The sequence below is a fragment of the Rhinatrema bivittatum genome, chromosome 2, assembly GCF_901001135.1.
Source record: "Rhinatrema bivittatum chromosome 2, aRhiBiv1.1, whole genome shotgun sequence".
Classification (NCBI taxonomy): domain Eukaryota; kingdom Metazoa; phylum Chordata; class Amphibia; order Gymnophiona; family Rhinatrematidae; genus Rhinatrema; species Rhinatrema bivittatum.
Genome location: NC_042616.1, coordinates 10111161 through 10133848, shown reverse-complemented (window position 1 = coordinate 10133848; position 22688 = coordinate 10111161). Strand labels below are relative to the sequence as shown.

General features: G+C 47.4%; 2 protein-coding genes across 3 annotated transcripts in view; one reads left to right on the top strand and one right to left on the bottom strand.

Annotated features, from left to right (window-relative positions):
• Window positions 1-22688, bottom strand: part of LOC115083510 (zinc finger protein 189-like) — a 537273-nt gene that overhangs the window by 295038 nt on the left and 219547 nt on the right. The window lies entirely within an intron of this gene.
• LOC115083523 (gastrula zinc finger protein xLCGF3.1-like) lies at window positions 8117-22669 on the top strand. Of its 2 annotated transcripts, XR_003854349.1 has the most exons (3): window positions 8117-8170; window positions 10657-16166; window positions 22628-22669. XR_003854349.1 is itself a non-coding variant. In XM_029587403.1 (2 exons), exons 1-2 carry the CDS (start codon window positions 8137-8139, stop codon window positions 11667-11669), a joined length of 1047 nt encoding a protein of 348 aa, XP_029443263.1. In that variant the 5' UTR covers window positions 8117-8136; the 3' UTR covers window positions 11670-16965. The 2 variants fall into 2 exon arrangements, 1 of the variants encoding a protein (XP_029443263.1); XM_029587403.1 differs by lacking the exon at window positions 22628-22669 and having other exon boundaries at window positions 10657-16965.

Here is a 22688-nt window from a genome sequence, read left to right as displayed (position 1 = left end):
TAATCTTGGGTGAATGACGCAGAAACAGCAGCAGCTTCTCTCAAGAGCAAAGAAAAACACCTAAAACCAAATGAAAAAGAAAAAAAGAGTTTCTTCCTCTGATAAGAGAAGAAGAAAGGTAGGGCAGAAAAACTCACTCCTGAAATTTAGGGAGTTAGAGAAAAGCAGAGCTTAGGAGCAGCTCTCAGCCCTCACTCCCACACATTAATCCCTCCTAGGAAGGACTACACCTCCCAGAGTGCACTGTAACTGTCCCATACAGTAATCCCTCCTAGGAAGATACTACAGCTCCCAGAGTGCCCTGTAACAGTCACATACAGTAATCCCTCCTAGGAAGGACTACAGCTCCCAGAGTGCACTGTAACTGTCCCATACAGTAATCCCTCCTAGGAAGATACTACAGCTCCCAGAGTGCCCTGTGACAGTCACATACAGTAACCCCTCCTAGGAAGATACTACACCTCCCAGAGTGCCCTGTAACAGTCACATACAGTAATCCCTCCTAGGAAGGACTACAGCTCCCAGAGTGCCCTGTAAGAGTCACATACAGTAATCCCTCCTAGGAAGGACCACAGCTCCCAGAGTGCCCTGTAACAGTCACATACAGTAACCCCTCCTAGGAAGGACCACAGCTCCCAGAGTGCCCTGTAACAGTCACATACACTAATCCCTCCTAGGAAGGACTACAGATCCCAGAGTGCCCTGTAACAGTCACATACAGTAATCCCTCCTAGGAAGGACTACACCTCCCAGAGTGCCCTGTAACAGTCACATACAGTAATCCCTCCTAGGAAGGATCACAGCTCCCAGAGTGCCCTGTAACAGTCACATACAGTAATCCCTCCTAGGAAGGACTACAGCTCCCAGAGTGCACTGTGACAATTACATAGAGTGCTTTTAACCACATCCGTTGTCTCTCTCATTTTTAAGCAGAAATGTTCTGTCTTTACAGCTGTAGGGCAGGAAGAGGATCTGTCCCACAGACGTATACATCTGTCTCAAAAGCCAGCCACAGAAACATGCATTTTTCACAGTATGAGGCCCTGGGACTACACTTCCCACAATTCCCAGCCTCCCCTTCCCTTTCCTCTTACTTGCATTTCTCAGTGCTTTGCGCTCATCCTCCTTCCTTCCTGTTTCCTCCTCTACCTTCAGCCATTAAAGGAGAAGCTGAGGACATTGATTGAGAAGTTGATCTTGGACACCAAGCAAAACTCAAACCTGCCCCCACCCCAGGGACCGTGCAGGGAGGGAGCCAGGGCTGGAAATCCTGCTCTGGAGAAGGGGCAGGAGAATGGCTGCAGGGCTTTCTGCTCAGCAGGTAGGAGGGGGGCAGGGGATGCAGCCTGGGACTGATCCCATCCCCCACCCCAGGGAGCGTGCAGGGAGGGAGCCGGGGCTGGAAATCCTGCTCTGGAGAAGGGGCAGGAGAATGGCTGCAGGGCTTTCTGCTCAGCAGGTAGGAGACTGGCAGGAGGGGGGCAGGGGATGCAGCCTGGGACTGATCCCATCCCCCACCCCAGGGACGGTGCAGGGAGGGAGCCGGGGCTGGAAATCCTGCTCTGGAGAAGGGGCAGGAGAATGGCTGCAGGGCTTTCTGCTCAGCAGGTAGGAGACTGGCAGGAGGGGGGCAGGGGACGCAGCCTGGGACTGCTCCCATCCCCCCACACTAGGGGCCGTGCCTGGATTCAGCTGGATAAGTCTGGCATTGGTGCCATTGACCGGCAAAACCAGGCCACCGGTACTAAACATTTAACCAGGAGACAGAGCAGCATTTAAACTAGAGCAGAGGGGTAAAGTGACAGCCCCTCAGAAGGATATTTGCAAAACAGGGAAATTAGAGAAGGTCCACGGTTAAGACTGTTGGATGTAAATAAACAGCATCCAGATGTGAAGGACTCTCCACTGCCTGAGCCTTCTGCTACGTGTGAGTACCTACAGAAATAAAAGCATGAACACAAGGCCCACCTTAAAATGTCTGCAGGCAAGAGCCAGAAGTCTGAACAGTAAGGCTGTAGGGCATTAAATATGAGGACACAGAGAGTACAGGCGAGGGGGAAGGAAGGAATGCAGCGGGACGCTGTGAATGCAGGGTATAAATGATATCAATGTGCAGGACTGACCTTAAGAGGGTGAATCAATCGCAGAGGGGGCCCTGCAGTGCTGAAATTATAATGTTAGGGATGGGGCTAGCAGGGTGACGTAGGGTCCCCAAACTACAGGGCCCAAGGCAGTCACCCCTATTTGCCCCCCCCCCCCCCCTGTAAAGACGGCTCTGTCGATGTGAAAGGGCAAATCATATTGCTTGTCCTCCCAGAGTATCCCTTTTACCTCCCTCTTGTTACCTCGTGGCCCGGTTGTCACCCTCACAGGCTTTGAGACATAGATAGAAACATAGAAATGACAGCAGAAGAAGACCAAACGGCCCATCCAGTCTGCCCAGCAAGCTCTGCACTTTTTTTTCTCATACTTATCTGTTTCTCTTGGTTCTTAGTAACCTTTTGGTTCTATTTCCCTTCCACCCTCACCATTAATGTAGAGAGCAGTGTTGGAACTGCATCCAAGTGAATATCTACCATAGTTAGGGGTAGTAACCGCCGCAGTAAGCAAGCTACATCCATGCCTTTGTTTACCCAGACTATGTAACTCAGTCCTCGTTGGTTATTGTCTGTATATAGATCCACCTTTCTACGTTCCCCCTGCCGTTGAAGCAGAGAGCTATGCTGGATGTGCGTTGAAAGTGAAGTATCAGTCTTGCTCCCCTGCTGTTGAAGCCGAGAGCTATGTTGGATTTGCGTGAAGTATCAGACTTTCTTTCCTGCCGTTGAAGCAGAGAGCTATGCTGGATATGCATTGAAAGTGAAGTATCTGGCTTATTTAGTTTGGGGTAGTAACCGCCGTAACAAGCAAGCTACTCCCCGCTTTTTGTGAATGCAAATCCTTTTTTTCCACACTTCCTCTTGCCGTTGAAGCTTAGAGCAATGTTGGAGTCGCATTAACCGTGTGTATGTTTATTGAATAAGGGTATTATCTCCAGGCAGTAGCCGTCATTCCCGTGAGCCACCCGCTCTTCATTCACGTCCTCTAGACTTGATGGATCCACAGTGTTTATCCCATGCCCCTTTGAAGTCCTTCACAGTTCTGGTCTTAACCACTTCCTCCGGAAGGGCATTCCAGGCATCTTAAATATATTTTATTAGCAGTTTTTGCCTCTCTGGCAAGCTTAAGAGCATAAGAAATAAGCAGTGGATTTCTGCAACTCCACCTTAATAAGAACAAGCTGCTTCTCAAACTCTCGCGTGGCCTGCTTTACTCCTTCTGACTTTGGGCAGGTGACCTGGGGTATAAATTGAGATTCTAAGTGTTCTGGAGAGAAGGAAATGCCTACAGTGCCAGTAGTGCCATTGAAGCAACACAGGAGTCCTGGGCCAGTTTTAACACCCACCTCATGCAATCTGGCCGGTACGACCATCTTCCCTGGAGGGTCGGGTACTGCAGTGGCCGGAAGTATCTTAGCGGGGATTCATGATGTGCCTGGGAGGTTCTGGAACATCCTCAGTCTGGAAGGAGCAGGAGAGTGCGTCTGCCTGTTGGTTTCTAATCACAGGGCGACACCGTAATTCAAAGTCACAGTGAGAGAAGGACAAAGACCAATGGGACCATCGTGAAATTAAGCTGCCGAGCTTGATGTAGGTGTCCAATGTTCTTGTTCTCCGTATATATTGTAGTACGATGCTGAGCTCCATCAAGCAGGTGCCACCATTCCTCGAGAGTTAGTTTGACAGCTGGAAGCTTTGATCTCCAATCCTGTAATTGTGTTCAGCTGGGGAGTACTTCTTAGGAAAGAAGGAACGTGGGCGGGTTACCCCTCCTGGAGTATGGTGGCTGAGGACAGTCCCTACCCCCAGGGTAGAGGCATCTTCCTCTAAGATTAAGGGTCATGTAAATCTGTCAGCGAAGGCTTTCTTTAACTGCTGGAAGGCATCAATAGCCTCAGATGGCCAATCTTTGGTGTTGGCGCCCGAATGGGTAAGGGCAATAAGTAGGGCTGCCACAGAGGAGCAATTTGTAATAAACTGATGGTAATAGTTGGCAAACCCCAGGAACCTATGCAAAGCACGAGGACCCATCGGGTGAGGACAGTCCATTTTATCTTGGCAGGATCCATCTGGAATCCATCTCGTGAGACTATGTACCCAAGGAAGGGGAGCTCCTCTTGCTCAAAGAGACATTTTTCCAGTTTGGCGTAGAGATTATTCTCTCGCAGGCATTGCAAGATGATGCGAGCATCTCTTCGGTGGGAACTCAAGGTTTGAGGAAAGATCAACATTTCATCCAAGTATACAACCACACAAGTATATAGGAGATCATGAAAGATCTCTGATCATTTTCTGGAAAACTGCTGGGGCATTGCAAAGTCCAAATGGCATGACAAATGCTCATAATGTCCATCGTGAGTGTTAAATGTCATTTTTCATTCATTACCGGACTTGATATGGATGAGGTTGTAAGGACCTCTGAGATCCAACTTTGTGAATATCTCGGACCCTCTAGGTATTGGATAACTGTCCTTCTTGGTGATGGCATCCAGGCCGCGGTAATCTATCCACGGTCTGAGTAATCCACCTTTGTTCGTGACAAAGAAGAACCCAGCCTCTCCTGGAGAAGATAAAGGGTGCATAAATCCCCATTCTAGATGCTCCTGAATGTAGGCATGACCTGGGTTTCTGGGAGAGACAGGGGGTACACCTGTCCATGTAGCGGCATGACCGCTAGAATGATTTCAGTCCCGCAGTCGTACGTGTGTTGAGACAAAACTTCAGCACTCTTTTTAGAGAAGGCATCCTTGTAATCCACATATTGAGGAGGAAGTCCTGGGAATAAGGATGCCACGATCAGTAGACAAATAGGTTCTACCGGCACCAAGCAGGATTCTGTACAGCCATGGCCCAATTGAGAAAATTTTAACGCAGACCAATCTAAGGGGTAGATCTTAAAAAAATACGTGCGCGCGTACTTTTGTTCGCGCAACCTGCGCGAACAAAAGTAAGCTAGATTTTAAAAGATACGCGCGTTGCCGTGCGTATCTTTTAAAATCCGGGGTCGGCGCGCGCAAGGCTGCACAAAATCGGCAGCCTGCGCGCGCCGAGCCGCGCAGCCTGCTTCCGTTCCCTCCGAGGCCGCTCCGATTTCGGAGCGGCCTCGGAGGGAACTTTCCTTCGCCCTCCCCCCACCTTCCCCTCCCTTCCCCTACCTAATCCACCCCCCTGGCCTTATTTAAACCCCCCCCCTACCTTTGTCGGCAAAGTTTCGCCTGCTGAAAGCAGGCGTAACTTTGCGCATGCCGGCTGGCAGCCCCGCTCCGTGTTCCGGTCCCGGGGGGCTGGTCCGGAGGCCTCGACTATGCCCCCGGGCCGGCGCCACGCCCCCAGGCCCGCCCCTGAAACGCCACGGCACGCCCCCGACATGCCCCCTCCCCGCCCCTTTTACAAAGCCTCCCGGCGCTCTGCGTGAGCCGGCGGCCTATGCAAAATAGGTGCGCCGGCGCGTGAGTGCCCAGCGCGCGTAAATCCGGAAGGATTTACGCGCGCATGGCTTTTAAAATCCACTCCTAAGTGTGGTTGGTGCAGCTGGAGCCATGGCAGGCCCAAGATGATAGGATGGATGGCTCTGGAGATCATGAGAAGGCTGATTGTCTCAATGTGCAGAAGGCTGATGTGTAAAGCTATGATCATGGTGACCTAGCCCGGTAGTGGGTCTCTGTAGACAGAAGAGATCACCAAAGGAGAAATCATCTGGACCATGGGAATCTGAAGTTCATCAACTTGTTCCTTTAAGATGAACTTTCCTTTAGAGCCAGAATTCACAAAAGCCTGGGTGGTGAACCGAGTGGAACTAAGTTCCAAGGTGACCAATAGAAGTAGTTGGGAGCTGGGATGTTAAGACCTAGGGTCATCTCCCCAAAGGACTCTAGGTGTTGGATTTTCCCGAATCTCTGTGGGCATTGGGCCAAGAGAAGGCCTCGGGCAGTGCAGTACAGACAGAAACCCTAATGTCTGCGATGGAGCCTCTCTTCTGGGGCCATGTGGGCACTGGCTAATCGGGAAGCAGAGAAGTAGAGGGTGTGAGCGCATGTTGGACTCAAGGAGCCAACAGGACATACCTTCAGGCAAGACAGGTCTTTTGAGCCCTTTGTTGCAAGCGGCAATCTATTTTGCTGTTCAGGGCGATGAGGGCCTCTAACGAGGTGGGAAGATCTCGGATGGCGAGCTCATCTTTAATCTTCCTGGAGAGGCTTGCCAAGAATATGGCGAGTAGACTATTCTTGCACCAGTTCAGTTCGGATGCCACATACAGAGTAGACTATTCTTGCACCAGTTCAGTTCGGATGCTACATACCCAGCTAGAGTTCACCTTCCTTGCCGGAGGTGGAACAGATCGGAGGCCATCGCTGCAGCATGACCTGGCTTTTGAAGACAGTAGAGAACTGCTCCATGAACTGTTGTAAGTCTAGCAAAAGGGGGTCCCCTCACTCCAGAGGGGAGGCACCCATGCCAGTGCTGTTCCATCAAGCAGGAAGAGAATATATGTGGTTTCAGCCTGATCGTCGGGGAATAAGGGAGTCTGCAATTGGAAGTGCATATAGCACTGTTTCAGAAAAGCTCATCACCGCTTGGGGTCCCTGATGGGGTGGAGCTGGCAGCTGCAGAACTGGCCGACTAGATGCTGCGGGCGGCAGTGGCACTAGTGCTGGTAAAGGTGGCACCATTGGGAATGGTCACTGCGTCCAGAAGAGTGGAGAGCTGGTTCATGAGAGCAGCTACGTTTTCCAAGGCCCCTTGTTGGTCCATGGTCTCGGCAACCTTTTGTATAGGTGGACCCTTGGGCTGAGGCAAGATTGGCTCTACCTGTAGGTAGAGGAGTCCTGCAGGTTCCCACTATCGACAGGTGGACCCAGGCAAAGCAGAGATCCTTCAGGACTTTCACCTATACCAGCCCATGTTCCCCTCAGGTTGAGCCTTTGGGTGCTGGGGCCAGCAGGATTTAGGTGGGAGGTCTCTGCTGATGGTAGGGGTGGAGGTCCATAGAAAGCTGGGTTATAGGCAGGTGGCAGTCAGATGTTTCGGGGGGGGGGGGGGGGGGGGGGGTCCAGGCAATGGCCAGAGACAGGCAGTGGTCAGTTGTATCCGAGGTCCAAGCTGGAGTCAAAAACCGGTGTCTGTCTGAGGGAAGAGACGAGGGACAGATAGGCGGAGCAGGAAGGCAAGGACAAGAACAGGCGAGTAACCAAGACTGGAGACAAGCTGGATGAAGAGAGGAATGCTGGGTTACGTTGGTCTGCCTAAGGGGGAAGGGTCCACAGACCCTTGTAACACTGACCCATTCCCCACCCCTATTCTGCCTCCTTATTCTTAACACACCTACAAGTATGGACGCGTATACTTTCTGGCGTCTCAACAATTTGCGTTGCTTGGGCACGGGCCCACGTACGAGCATGTGGGGCCATTTTTTTTTTTTTTTTTGCATTGAGCGGCGCTTTCAAAATCTACTTCTCAGTGTGCAGTTGAACTCTGGAGTTCACTGCCAGAGGATGTGGAGAAAGCAGCTAGGGTAGCTGGGTTTCAAAAGGGTTTAGACAAGTTCCTGGAGGAAAAATCCATAAACGAATTAGCCATGTTAACTTGGGAAAGGCACCGCTTTTCCCTGGTCGTGATCAAGAAGGACTGGGCCTTGACTTTGCGAACTGGCTGGGTACTTTTGACCTGAACTGACCACTGTTGGAAAGGGGATGCTGGGCTTGACAGACTTGGGGTCTGACCCCAGATAAGCATTTCTTATGTTCTTATGTGTCTCCACCCTGGGGTCCAGAGAGGGAACTAGAACTAGAGGTGCACACAAGAAACAAGTCTGACAGATCATGGGATATTGGGGTCCTGGAGTCCCCTCCTCCATGATAAAACGTGAGGAGGATAAATCCAGCTGAGATCTGATGCACGCTGAGCCCCTCCTCGTGTCTCTGAGTGTTTCTGGTTTGTGTTTCAGGTGCGGGTGACGTTTGAGGACATCGCTGTCTCTTTCTCCCAGGAGGAGTGGGGGTATTTAGATGAAGGGCAGAAGGAGCTCTACAGGGAGGTGATGAAGGAGAATTATGAGACCCTCATCTCCCTGGGTAAGGATTGCGTTATCTGAATTTTTCTTTTTCGCTTTTTCCTATCCTCACCACTGAAGGAGCAGGCGCCACTGACGGAGGACAGTGCTTCAGAGATCAGGATCTTCCACAAGGAGGAGCTCACCGCCCTGATTGCAGGGGGAAGGCAGGAAGTGCGAAAGATTACGAAACAGCAAAGCAGATGCACCCTCAGAAGGAGAAGGGGACCCTGTCTTGCAAGAAATGACAAAGCAGTCAAGGGCTTTTCCCTTACATAAATCCCCTAAAGCGGAGGGTCCCGAACCTGTCCTGGGGGACCCCTCCCGCCAGTTGTGTTTTCAGGATATGCACGATGAATATGCATGAGATTCATTTGCCTCCATAGCATGTCAATTTTATCTCATGCATATTCATCGTGGATATCCTGAAACCATGGCTGGCTCGGGGGGTCTTCCAGGACAGGTTTGGGGACCTCTGCCCCAAAGCAAATGGTGCTGGCAGGATGGGCCTCACCACTGGGCGGTCTGAAAGGATGGGCCTCACCATTGGGCGGTCTGAAAGGAGGACTTGCATCCCCTACCTGCAGAAGAGAAGGGAGAGCCTGTTGAGGGTCCCGAAGATGGAGGCCTCATTCTCGGCAATAGCTTGCAGGATCCCCATCCTTAGAGGATCTGCAGGACAGGAGAATAGGAGCTGTGCTGAAGGGAGCCTTCTCCACAGGAGCTGTGCTGATCCCGGCTTCAATCTGAGTTGGTTACGTGCCACGTGCAGCCCTGCGTTGGATCCAGAACCCCCTCCACAGCCAGGAAATTGCCCGTTGGGAGTCAGCAGTCGCCTTCCTGGTGGACACACTGTATAACTTGGATAGAATATCCTCGAGATCGGTGGCCTCTGGGATTATAGGCCCAGGAGGCTTCTCTGGCTCTGCAGCTGGGCGGTGGACTCAGTATCCTGAACACGTTGCTAGCCTCAGGGATCAGATCTTGGACAGGTTCTCTTGTAGACATTTCCTTGAGCGACACAGCCGAAGGATCACTCTTATCCCCAGGGAGTTTATTAACTGGGGCAGTGATTGAATGGAACATTAACGCTAAGTTTATGGTGCCCAGTTCAGAGGGCAGCTACTGAAATGGTCAGTAGTCTTCATTATAAAGCATTTAGGGACAGCCTTAAAGGTCTAAACATGTATACGCCAGAGGAAAGGTGGAATAAGGAAGATATGGTAGAGATATTTAAATACCTCTAAGGTAATAATATATAGGAGGCAGGCTTCCTTCAATGGAAAGGAAGCTGTAGAATGAGAAAGAGGCAATATGCCGAAGTAATCTAAGGAAAAGGGTGGTGGAGGCAAGGAATAACCTCCCCCTGAAGGTGTTGGAGTCAGAGACAATATGAAGAAATCTAGAAAACGTGGGACAAAGGGGATCTCTGAGGGAGAGGAAGGGATTATAAAGCTGAGCAGTAGGTGTGGATGGGCAGCTTGGATGGTCCATTTGGTTTTTATCTGTCAGCATGTTCTGTGTTTCTGGCCTGTGGCCAGTGTGACCCCTGACCTCTAACAGCCTGACTCCTAGTCTTTGGTAGCCTTCTATGATCACTAATGATTGGTCAGAGATGTGCGGCTGACTGACTGTGCAACAACTTCAGATCAGAAGTGAAAGGCTCAGAATCCCGGAAATATTTAAATGATCACTAATACATGCTCCCTCCCATCTAAAATGGACTATTGCAACTCCCTCCTCCTTGGCCTACCCCACTCTGCCATAAAACCCCTCCAATTGCTGCAGAATGCAGTAGCCAGAACTATCAACAATACATGCAAATACGACCATATCACTCCCGTCCTGAAAGACCTTCATTGGCTCCCTGTCCCATCCCGTATCCTCTATAAAACCCTCACCACTATACATATAGCTATTTACTCACACAACTCCAACTGGCTTGACGACCCTCTCTGCCTCTCATGCTCCAACCGACCCACTAGAACCTCCAACAAGAAGGCACACCTCACATCCACGAGAAATCGGGCCCTCTCCATTGCTGGCCCCACGCATTGGAACTCTCTACCGACCAACCTTAGGCTAGAATCATGCACTGCGAAATTTAGATCCTTATTAAAGACTTGGCTTTTCAAACAAGCCTTCCCCCAAAACCCTTAACAGCCCCCCTTGCTTCTCAGTCCCACAGTTACACCGGATTCTATTCTATACTGTACATAGACACTTTATATTATATACTGTACATAGCTGTCTTATATTGTACGTAGCCGTTTTATAACTATAATCGCTCCTCCATTTGTTGCTATTATGTCCTCAAGTTGCCCGTTGCGATTGTTCTCTCTCATTTCCTCGCTTTTCTCTAGTTACTTGTATCCCCTCCCATTTCCCTGTTCATTGTAATTTCCACTCTATAAGTTCGCTGTAAACTGATATGATGTCCTCACTAATATCGGTATAGAAGACTTTCTAAATAAAAATAAATAAATATATATTTTTTATATCCATCAGGTGGTGAGATCAGACAAGAAGGAAAGAGGAAGGAGAATCGAGAAGAACATCTTGTAGAACAGGGACTCACAAGAAATGGCTGTGAGAATGTTTCCCAGGGGACTAAGAGAAGAAGCACAAGGATTATTCAGCAGGTATCACTAAAGAAACAGAGAGATCCTGCAGGAGCTACTGTGTGCGTGGGAAGAAACAGAGAGTTCACAAACCTCTCTGAGCACCCTAGACCCTTGGGAGCAGAGATATCCTTCCAAAAAACTAACACTAATCAAATGACTTCTAATCTCTACCAGAGAGATGGTAGAGAGAAGAAATGCTTTGTGTGTGACACCTGCGGAAGATGCTTTGATAAGAAATCACATTTGACATCTCATCAAGGAATACACAAAACACCTTTTCCTTGCATTAAATGTGGGAAAAGTTTCCAAAAGAAAGACGATTTAATATGGCACTATATAAAACACAAAAATGAACAAACAAAGGGTACAGAAGATAAACCCTTCCCATGTGCTCAATGTGGGAAACGTTTCCGTCAAAGAAAGGGACTACAGGTTCATCAAACAACACACACAGGAGAGAAACCATTTTCCTGCACTGAATGTGATAAAAGGTTCAGATGGAAGCCAGCTCTAATACGACATCAAAGAACCCACACAGGAGAGAGACCCTTTCAGTGTGAAAAATGTGGGAAAAGATTTATATGCAAAGGTTACCTAGTAACACACCAAACAATTCATGTGGGTGGGAGACCCTTTCCATGCACAGAATGTGGAAAAGGCTTCTCTCGGAACAATGATCTCAAATTGCATCAAAGAACACACACAGGAGAGAAACCCTTTCCATGCACGGAATGCATCAAAAGTTTTTCTCGCAAGGATTCACTAATAAAACACCAGAAAACCCACACAGGTGAGAGACCCTTTCCATGTACTGAATGCAACAAAAGTTTCTCTCGCAGATATCTCTTAACGTTACATCAAAGAAACCACACAGGAGAGAAAGGTGATGTTCCATAGAAGAAAGGTCACTACGGTGACCTTCCTTAATGAAAAACTAAGCAAGACTGAAAATATATTTCTAATTGAAGACTTTAATATGAAGGAAATTGAGCAGGAAGTTGTATATAAATGTCTGGGAGTAGAGGAAGTTGCAATAATCCATCTCAAATCACTGAGAGAAAAGGTCCATAAAGAAAACTAGAGTTGAATGAAACTGATATTGAAAAGGGCTTTAACAACATGGAATAAAATCCATGCCATCAATCAGTCTGTAAGCCATGTGCACTCATACAGTTTTAAAATAATTGAATGATCCCCAAAAGATCTTAATAAGTTGGATGTAAGAATAAAACATCTCTTCTATGCCCAAAAGGCAATCTATAAGAACCAGTGCACGCTGACACTGTACATCTCAAGTGCAGAATGGGTTTTATGCAAATAGACTACACATACGGAGCTATTATCATAGGCCTCAAGCCATGCTTAATAGCAGCAACAGATGCAAATGCAAAGTGCATAAAAGTGCATGGCCAGAGTTATTCTACATTCTTAAACTTGGACAAGTGTTCACATGAAGAGAAAGAGTAAATGAGAATCTACCAGAATACAAGAGGAAAAAAACCCAGAATTTGCAAAACAAGGGGAAAAGAACTTTTTAAAGAATCAGACCAGCAAACAAGGAAAAACAACCAAAAGCACAAATACAGTGGGAAATGCAAGAGTTACTTCAGAACTCTCACATGACACAGGCATGGCTAGGGTGATCGATAATTGCAGCACAGGTCAGAGGACGATGGATAAGATGGTTCGCATCTCGCATAGAGAACAAAGAAAAACAGAAAAATACAGATTCGATTAAAAAAAAAAATGGTTCCAATCTCATTACTGGATGTGACGTGCTGAGGTCAGAAGGCCTGTATACAGAGAAGCACAACAGTGTGGCATGGCTTATCCACTGGAGCCCATGTACACACCATAACATCACTGCCAGAAAAGAACTGGGATCAGAACCTTAACAGAGTTGTAGAGAATGAAGACTTTGCGACGGTCCCATTCCCACCGATTTAAAAAGTTATCTGCAAGAGAACTGGACATTTGTGGTAAAGGATAAAACCATGAGATGGCAATGCTGATGATAACGTCAGTGTAACATGAGTATTCTGTGGAATGTACGGCGAGAGAAAAATGCCTTAATACTTAGAAATATGTGGCAGAAAGATACAGAAAGAGTCCCAGATGTATTGGAGCTCCCTGGTGTGTCGCTTTTATATATTGCATCCTATGAACTCCAGAAGGAAACGCTCTTTGGCACATTGCAAGTACAAAGATCATCTTTGAGATTATTCCCACTATAGCCTGGCTTGGGAATGAGGTTGATTCTTGTCAATTATTTTCACAAAAGAAATACAGGTGGAGACGCTGCCTCCCCCTGAGAGAAACCTGAGCCTGATAAGAGCTTCAGACAGAAAGCACCGGAAGATCCACATGGGGGAAAGGTGAGCAGTGACATCTGAGAGAAGTCTGCAGCGATGTTGGTGATGGGGGAGGAAGCAGAGTACATTTCTCTCGCGCCAAGTCCGAATTCCTGAGGGCCTCGCTGGAGAACGTCCGTGCCAAATCTCAGGAGAAAGATGCGCATTCATTTAAAAAGGAACGGTAATCCGAAGCAAAAATGGCCTTTTTTTAAAAACGTATTAAATCTGAAATGCATTTTTATTTATTTAAAAACTTTTCTATACCGTCGCTAAGTTATGCACCATCGCAACGGTTCACAAATAGGCACAAATAATGTATATATAGGTGGGTATCGTACATTCTAACAAGTGCCAGCTAAAAACGGTTACAATAACATTAATAAAGATACATTTTTGGGTAGTGATGAATTAGTTCTGGGAAGGTTTATTGTGGTACTTTCTTGCATAAAAAATGGCCTCAAAATCTCCCCGAACGTTTTGTTTTTATTCATTTCAGAAAATAGTGCACGTTATTTGCAAAGAGCAAGCACTCTTTCCCAAAAATAACAATTCAATATAAAGACAAATAAAACCGCCCACAATGAAATTTGTACTCAAATCAGCCTGAAACCAAAAGCAGTAATCCAAAATGAAATTTTAGATCTGCATCTCACTGAAATCTGAACGTCCTTAAAAGACTGAAACCTCTTTTATTCCCAAAAGATTTTCGAACAGTCTTGCAGGCTCTCGTTCCATCTAAATTAGACTCCTGGAATTCAATGTTTTTAGGCCTTCCAGCAAACGTTACTGGATCACTCCGACTGCTCCAGAACTCAGCAGCTCGACATCTGACAGGAACCAGAAGATGTGACCAATATCACCCCAAGATTGAAAGATCTTCACTGGTTGCCCGTGAAATACAGAGCTCAGCGTAAAATCCTATCCCTCATTCATAAAACTCTCTACCATGAAAAGATAGTGGTTAACTTCATCACTGCATTTCCATATCCCTTCAAGAATTACTGGATCATCAGGGACAGGGAGGAAATTACAATGCAATCATAAAAGATAAAACAGTTAAATTCTAAAAGAAAGAAATTACAAACTCATAGCTGTTAAAATATAAAATGTGAATAAAAACTATAAGACCAATAAGAACTATATAGTAAAAACAATAAAACTATATACATTGCAGCCTTGCTTGCGAATTAATAAAAAAGCGGCCTGCACTTAATTTTCACCGTATGCTGCATTGAATAAACATGTTTTAAGTTCTGCTTTAAATTTGCTTTTTTCTTGCTGTGTCCTTAATTGAGTTGGTAAAGAGTTCCACATCTTTGAGCCTGCGATGGATAGTGCTCTTTCTCGGATCGGGCTGAGATGTGCTGATTTTATTGTGGGAATTGATAAAAGACCTTTGTCCGCCGATCTCAAATGACGCTGTGGAACATGCAGTCTCAGAGCTGCATTATCAAGAAGACTGCTCATCCTCTAACAGTGTTGCCAGCAGTAATTCTGGGATGGGTTTGACAGTTGCTTGGTTTTGATTGTAAATATTTCTATCCTTAACATAAGGCTTGGGGTAACCTGCACAGAGCAGAAGTCACAACCATAAGAAACTTGCTGGCCAGACTGGATGACCATTTGGCCTTTTTCTGCCATTGTTACGATGTAGGAAAATTCCCTATCCATCACGTAATGTATAAGAATCAGTGTGTCCCAAGACAGAACATTTCAAGAGCCGAAGGTGGTTTGGATCGTTCAAAAACAAATTATACAGATGGAGGTCAATTTTAAAACGTGCGCACATGCGCCCGTCCCTACGTACATTGGCGAGCGAGTGTGGATAGGCTAGAATCTGTAATCGTGCATGCACTTATGCACATATGTCTTAAAATGCACCAATCATGCGTAAGTATGCTCCGAGTGTGTGTGTGTGTGTCTTCAGTAGGATTGTTGTCTGTTTTTGTGTCTCCGTCAGTGAATTTTAAAATATGTTCAGGCGAGGCACGTTCCCAGTCTTCCAATTAATCCACCAGTTTGACCAGTTTATAGCGAGGTCTTTCAGACCCCTCTGGTTCTTCTTCCTACACCCTGCCCAGTTGACCCAGACCCCCCCATCCTGTCTGTATAAGCCCTAAAACCTGAGGTCTACAAACACGCCGCCCAGGAGGAGCAGCGGTAAAGTTACGTGGACGGCTGGCGTACTTACGCTGTGGGTTTCACTTTTAAATTTGGAGTTAGGCGCATAAGTCTCGGCCCCGTGCCCAGCCGTGACTCGCCCTTTTCACACCCCCTTACTTCCTCACACGCGCACAGGTACGTATGTGCATATTTTGCGGCTTTTAAAAAGCCGCGTTGCTAACGCGCGGCCCATATACCCGCATCTAAGCAACCTTTTTTAAAATCGAGCTGATACTATATATTGTAGCTGCTATGTGCTTATCCCCTCTGTGACCAGTACTGAAGACCGCATATAGATCAATATATTGAAACTTGCTTGAAATGTTCGTAAGTACTCAGAGTATGGGGATGGATGCAGCAAGCAACTCAGAAGCTGTGCGTCAGCCCTCTCTGAGCACTGGCCAAGCCTTTTCTTAGAAAGTTATTTTTATCCATTAGCGTAGTACACTCTGACCATTTTTTGGCCCTTCCGTCAAACGTAGTCCATCCTCTTGAAATTTTCCAGACAACTAAGCCATAAATAAGACACTTCCTTTTTCCCTCAGTCTGAGAAACGTCTGCTTTCACCCTAGTGCCTAGGGTTATATCCTAGTGCTATCTGCCATTAGCAGAGCTTCTGGTTCCTTGTTCTCAAGCGCAGCGGCAGCTCTCCCTCGCCCACACACTGGGCTCATGGACACTGGCTCATTCTGACTGACCTTAGGTCTTCGTCGCTGATCAGCCTTTTACACGCCTATTATCGGTCTCCAAAAATACCTAAGAGCTTCAACATGAAGTTTCAAGAAATGCTGAAGTACAAACTGGAACGGCCGAGACTGGGCTCCATCTTTAAGCTTTGACAATCATTCTGGCAAGTAGAAGCACTGAGTCAGAATCTGTAAGTTAGAATAATTAAAGGCCTAATGCTTAATTACACATTCCTTACTTTTATAGAAGTCCGTAATTCACTTTTAAAGGGTGATTGGCTTATCTTATCTTCCCTTTCCTTTCTTTGAATTCTGCTGACTTTAAGCCGAAACCCTGCTTTCTGCTGCAAGCCGAATGCTTATCTTTAAATGCCTAATGGAGCAAAGAGGGAGGCGTAAAGCTGCTTCCCCTGAGGCAGAGAGGTTCTTGAAACATAGCAGCTGTGTGTTGGATGAGATTTGCTATCCGGGCCACAGCATTGTCATGGTGAGATACGTTGATCCATAACATGGTACACTTATTTCATTTTTAAGTGCAGTTAACAAAATATAAAAACAAGGAGAGGGAAACGATATGAACTATCCTTACATTAAGACTGCTCAGGCACATTAAAGCTGTTTAAATGGTTATAGCAGTCTAGGCCTTGATATGATTTGCTTAACTAACTTATTCATTGTATCCAGTCGAACAAAGGAAGAGATTATATAATAAAATAAAAGAATCAATAAAAAAAAGAGCTTGCTGGGCAGACTGGATGGACCACTTGGGGGTTTTTTCTACTGTCATTTACTAAGTTAATATGAAGATTTTTGTTTGCTACTTTTATTTCTATTTTCCTTCATCCTTCTACTTCTCACTCTGTGCAATAAGGGAAGAACTGAAGACAAATTTCCTTTGAGCAGATGGTGGATTAGTAATAATCACAGGCTGAACTATTGAGATGAACATAAACTGTAAAGATTGTTAAAATAAATCTGTTGGTCTTTCAAAGTGTTGAATTTGTGATTTTATTATGTGAACTGTGTCAAGTCCTGAACATCAGAAGCATCGGCAAACCTGTATGCGTAAAAGCTGCAGAATTGGAAAAGTTCCAGTATCTTGCATGAACAGCGCTAGTTATGATGTCCGGGCAAGGCTTCCGATGCTTGAGCGGGGAAAATTTTTAAGCAACTAAGAGACACTTGCTGAAGGCCTCTCACACAGCCAGCCTGGTACCTCTGCAGTAACGTTACTGCAATAACAGCTTGGTACCACTGCGGTAACCACAAGCTGCGCTACAGCCTCACAGCACTAGCGCCAAGGCCAACAGCAACTGATGCACAAGTGCTGCAACATCCAGCAGGCCAACAGCATTTCTGGACACCGAGAGACCCCCACGGGTGAGGACATCTTCTGGGAAAAGACAGCCACAAGCAATCCCCAGTTCCATGAGGGTTGGACTATGTATATATGTTGGTTTCCTATTTTAAAACAGAGCTAACCACACACTAGAAGGGCAATAATAAGGTATCTGTTGGTTTCTAATCACAGGGCGACACCGTAATTCAAAGTCACAGTGAGAGAAGGACAAAGACCAATGGGACCATCGTGAAATTAAGCTGCCGAGCTTGATGTAGGTGTCCAATGTTCTTGTTCTCCGTATATATTGTAGTACGATGCTGAGCTCCATCAAGCAGGTGCCACCATTCCTCGAGAGTTAGTTTGACAGCTGGAAGCTTTGATCTCCAATCCTGTAATTGTGTTCAGCTGGGGAGTACTTCTTAGGAAAGAAGGAACGTGGGCGGGTTACCCCTCCTGGAGTATGGTGGCTGAGGACAGTCCCTACCCCCAGGGTAGAGGCATCTTCCTCTAAGATTAAGGGTCATGTAAATCTGTCAGCGAAGGCTTTCTTTAACTGCTGGAAGGCATCAATAGCCTCAGATGGCCAATCTTTGGTGTTGGCGCCCGAATGGGTAAGGGCAATAAGTAGGGCTGCCACAGAGGAGCAATTTGTAATAAACTGACGGTAATAGTTGGCAAACCCCAGGAACCTATGCAAAGCACGAGGACCCATCGGGTGAGGACAGTCCATTTTATCTTGGCAGGATCCATCTGGAATCCATCTCGTGAGACTATGTACCCAAGGAAGGGGAGCTCCTCTTGCTCAAAGAGACATTTTTCCAGTTTGGCGTAGAGATTATTCTCTCGCAGGCATTGCAAGATGATGCGAGCATCTCTTCGGTGGGAACTCAAGGTTTGAGGAAAGATCAACATTTCATCCAAGTATACAACCACACAAGTATATAGGAGATCATGAAAGATCTCTGATCATTTTCTGGAAAACTGCTGGGGCATTGCAAAGTCCAAATGGCATGACAAATGCTCATAATGTCCATCGTGAATGTTAAATGTCATTTTTCATTCATCAACGGACTTGATATGGATGAGGTTGTAAGGACCTCTGAGATCCAACTTTGTGAATATCTCGGACCCTCTAGGTATTGGATAACTGTCCTTCTTGGTGATGGCATCCAGGCCGCGGTAATCTATCCACGGTCTGAGTAATCCACCTTTCTTCGTGACAAAGAAGAACCCAGCCTCTCCTGGAGAAGATAAAGGGTGCATAAATCCCCATTCTAGATGCTCCTGAATGTAGGCATGACCTGGGTTTCTGGGAGAGACAGGGGGTACACCTGTCCATGTAGCGGCATGACCGCTAGAATGATTTCAGTCCCGCAGTCGTACGTGTGTTGAGACAAAACTTCAGCACTCTTTTTAGAGAAGGCATCCTTGTAATCCACATATTGAGGAGGAAGTCCTGGGAATAAGGATGCCACGATCAGTAGACAAAGAGGTTATACCGGCACCAAGCAGGATTCTGTACAGCCATGGCCCAATTGAGAAAATTTTAACGCAGACCAATCTAAGGGGTAGATCTTAAAAAAATACGTGCGCGCGTACTTTTGTTCGCGCATCCTGCGCGAACAAAAGTAAGCTAGATTTTAAAAGATACGCGCGTTGCCGTGCGTATCTTTTAAAATCCGGGGTCGGCGCGCGCAAGGCTGCACAAAATCGGCAGCCTGCGCGCGCCGAGCCGCGCAGCCTGCTTCCGTTCCCTCCGAGGCCGCTCCGATTTCGGAGCGGCCTCGGAGGGAACTTTCCTTCGCCCTCCCCCCACCTTCCCCTCCCTTCCCCTACCTAATCCACCCCCCTGGCCCTATCTAACCCCCCCCCTACCTTTGTCGGCAAAGTTTCGCCTGCTGAAAGCAGGTGTAACTTTGCGCACAGCGGCTGGCAGCCCCGCTCCGTGTTCCGGTCCCGGGGGCTGGTCCGGAGGCCTCGACTATGCCCCCGGGCCGGCGCCACGCCCCAGGCCCGCCCCTGAAACGCCACGGCACGCCCCCGACATGCCCCCTCCCCGCCCCTTTTACAAAGCCTCCCGGGGCTCTGCGTGAGCCGGCGGCCTATGCAAAATAGGTGCGCCGGCGCGTGAGTGCCCAGCGCGCGTAAATCCGGAAGGATTTACGCGCGCATGGCTTTTAAAATCCACTCCTAAGTGTGGTTGGTGCAGCTAGAGCCATGGCAGGCCCAAGATGATAGGTTGGATGGCTCTGGAGATCATGAGAAGGCTGATTGTCTCAATGTGCAGGAGGCTGATGTGTAAAGCTATGATCATGGTGACCTAGCCCGGCAGTGGGTCTCTGTAGACAGAAGAGATCACCAAAGGAGAAATCATCTGGACCATGGGAATCTGAAGTTCATCAACTTGTTCCTTTAAGATGAACTTTCCTTTAGAGCCAGAATTCACAAAAGCCTGGGTGGTGAACCGAGTGGAACTAAGTTCCAAGGTGACCAATAGAAGTAGTTGGGAGCTGGGATGTTAAGACCTAGGGTCATCTCCCCAAAGGACTCTAGGTGTTGGATTTTCCCGAATCTCTGTGGGCATTGGGCCAAGAGAAGGCCTCGGGCAGTGCAGTACAGACAGAAACCCTAATGTCTGCGATGGAGCCTCTCTTCTGGGGCCATGTGGGCACTGGCTAATCGGGAAGCAGAGAAGTAGAGGGTGTGAGCGCATGTTGGACTCAAGGAGCCAACAGGACATACCTTCAGGCAAGACAGGTCTTTTGAGCCCTTTGTTGCAAGCGGCAATCTATTTTGCTGTTCAGGGCGATGAGGGCCTCTAACGAGGTGGGAAGATCTCGGATGGCGAGCTCATCTTTAATCTTCCTGGAGAGGCTTGCCAAGAATATGGCGAGTAGACTATTCTTGCACCAGTTCAGTTCGGATGCCACATACAGAGTAGACTATTCTTGCACCAGTTCAGTTCGGATGCTACATACCCAGCTAGAGTTCACCTTCCTTGCCGGAGGTGGAACAGATCGGAGGCCATCGCTGCAGCATGACCTGGCTTTTTGAAGACAGTAGAGAACTGCTCCATGAACTGTTGTAAGTCTAGCAAAAGGGGGTCCCCTCACTCCCAGAGGGGAGGCACCCATGCCAGTGCTGTTCCATCAAGCAGGAAGAGAATATATGTGGTTTCAGCCTGATCGTCGGGGAATAAGGGAGTCTGCAATTGGAAGTGCATATAGCACTGTTTCAGAAAAGCTCATCACCGCTTGGGGTCCCTGATGGGGTGGAGCTGGCAGCTGCAGAACTGGCCGACTAGATGCTGCGGGCGGCAGTGGCACTAGTGCTGGTAAAGGTGGCACCATTGGGAATGGTCACTGCGTCCAGAAGAGTGGAGAGCTGGTTCATGAGAGCAGCTACGTTTTCCAAGGCCCCTTGTTGGTCCATGGTCTCGGCAACCTTTTGTATAGGTGGACCCTTGGGCTGAGGCAAGATTGGCTCTACCTGTAGGTAGAGGAGTCCTGCAGGTTCCCACTATCGACAGGTGGACCCAGGCAAAGCAGAGATCCTTCAGGACTTTCACCTATACCAGCCCATGTTCCCCTCAGGTTGAGCCTTTGGGTGCTGGGGCCAGCAGGATTTAGGTGGGAGGTCTCTGCTGATGGTAGGGGTGGAGGTCCATAGAAAGCTGGGTTATAGGCAGGTGGCAGTCAGATGTTTCGGGGGGGGGGGGGTCCAGGCAATGGCCAGAGACAGGCAGTGGTCAGTTGTATCCGAGGTCCAAGCTGGAGTCAAAAACCGGTGTCTGTCTGAGGGAAGAGACGAGGGACAGATAGGCGGAGCAGGAAGGCAAGGACAAGAACAGGCGAGTAACCAAGACTGGAGACAAGCTGGATGAAGAGAGGAATGCTGGGTTACGTTGGTCTGCCTAAGGGGGAAGGGTCCACAGACCCTTGTAACACTGACCCATTCCCCACCCCTATTCTGCCTCCTTATTCTTAACACGCCTACAAGTATGGACGCGTATACTTTCTGGCGTCTCAACAATTTGCGTTGCTTGGGCACGGGCCCACGTACGAGCATGTGGGGCCATTTTTTTTTTTTTTTTTTGCATTGAGCGGCGCTTTCAAAATCTACTTCTCAGTGTGCAGTTGAACTCTGGAGTTCACTGCCAGAGGATGTGGAGAAAGCAGCTGGGTTTCAAAAGGGTTTAGACAAGTTCCTGGAGGAAAAATCCATAAACAAATTAGGCATGTTAATGGCTAAGGCACTGCTTATCCCTGGTTGTGATCAAGAAGGACTGGCCTTGACTTTGCAATCTGGCCGGGTACTTTTGACCTGAACTGACCACTGTTGGAAAGGGGATGCTGGGCTTAACTGACTTGGGGTCTGACCACAGATAAGCATTTCTTATGTTCTTATGTGTCTCCAGTATTAGAGAATCTTTTCACAGTTAGACCTGCAGACCCTGAGGTCCAGAGCGGAAACTAAAACTAGAGGTTGTGAATATGCTGATGGTAGAAAAACCTTGGGTCAGAAACCTTGGTATGAACCCATTGGATAAAATGCACAAGCTGCACAAAGATCTGCACAAGTTGCACAAAGATCTTACTGTTTCAGCAATTCAGGCAAAATGAATAACAGGAAAGAATGTGGGACTACGCCTTTGAGTACGACCATAAATAAATCTGTGAAGACAGGGGACGTGCGTACAAGGGTTAGATAAAGGGGAACAGAAACTGGGCCGTGTTGACGGTTGAGAGGATATGGAAAATGTGACTTGGAATGTAGATATGGAGCAATATAGAACTGATTAAGAGCAATAAAATTTTTAGCTTGCAATGCATATTAGGAAACCTATAAAAGCAAAAGAAAGGAGAAGTAGTTAAGCAAAGCTGTACTTTGACTGAGGTGTGTTTGCTTAATGTGAGTATAGCACTGAAATATTCTTATATAAACTTGCTTGCCAATTGTATTTTAGATACTTTGCTTCCTGTATATGCCAGTTGCACCATATACAGTTTATAATGATAGTAATATGTTAATACCGCTTATGAAAACATTTAACAAATAAAAATTTAGAAGTAGAATTGAGAAAAACCTTGCAATTGGTTGTTTGTTCAGTGTCATTTTCTGCCATACATAAATACTTAAGAGAGATTAAATTCAAGGTGCTCACAGGAAACAAGTCTGAGAGATCATGGGATATTGGGGTCCTGGTGTCCCCTCCTCCATGATAAAACGTGAGGAGAATAAATCCAGCTGAGATCTAATGCACGCTGAGCCCCTCCTCGTGTCTCTGAGTGTTTCTGGTTTGTGTTTCAGGTGCGGGTGACGTTTGAGGACATCGCTGTCTCTTTCTCCCAGGAGGAGTGGGAGTATTTAG

Bases quoted from the DNA above. Each gene is read 5' to 3' on its own strand.
- LOC115083523 (XM_029587403.1), top strand. From the start codon at position 8,137: ATGAAGGAGAATTATGAGACCCTCATCTCCCTGG. The intron at 8,171-10,656 runs GTAAGGATTGCG...TATATCCATCAG, and splicing joins TGAGACCCTCATCTCCCTGG to GTGGTGAGATCAGACAAGAA.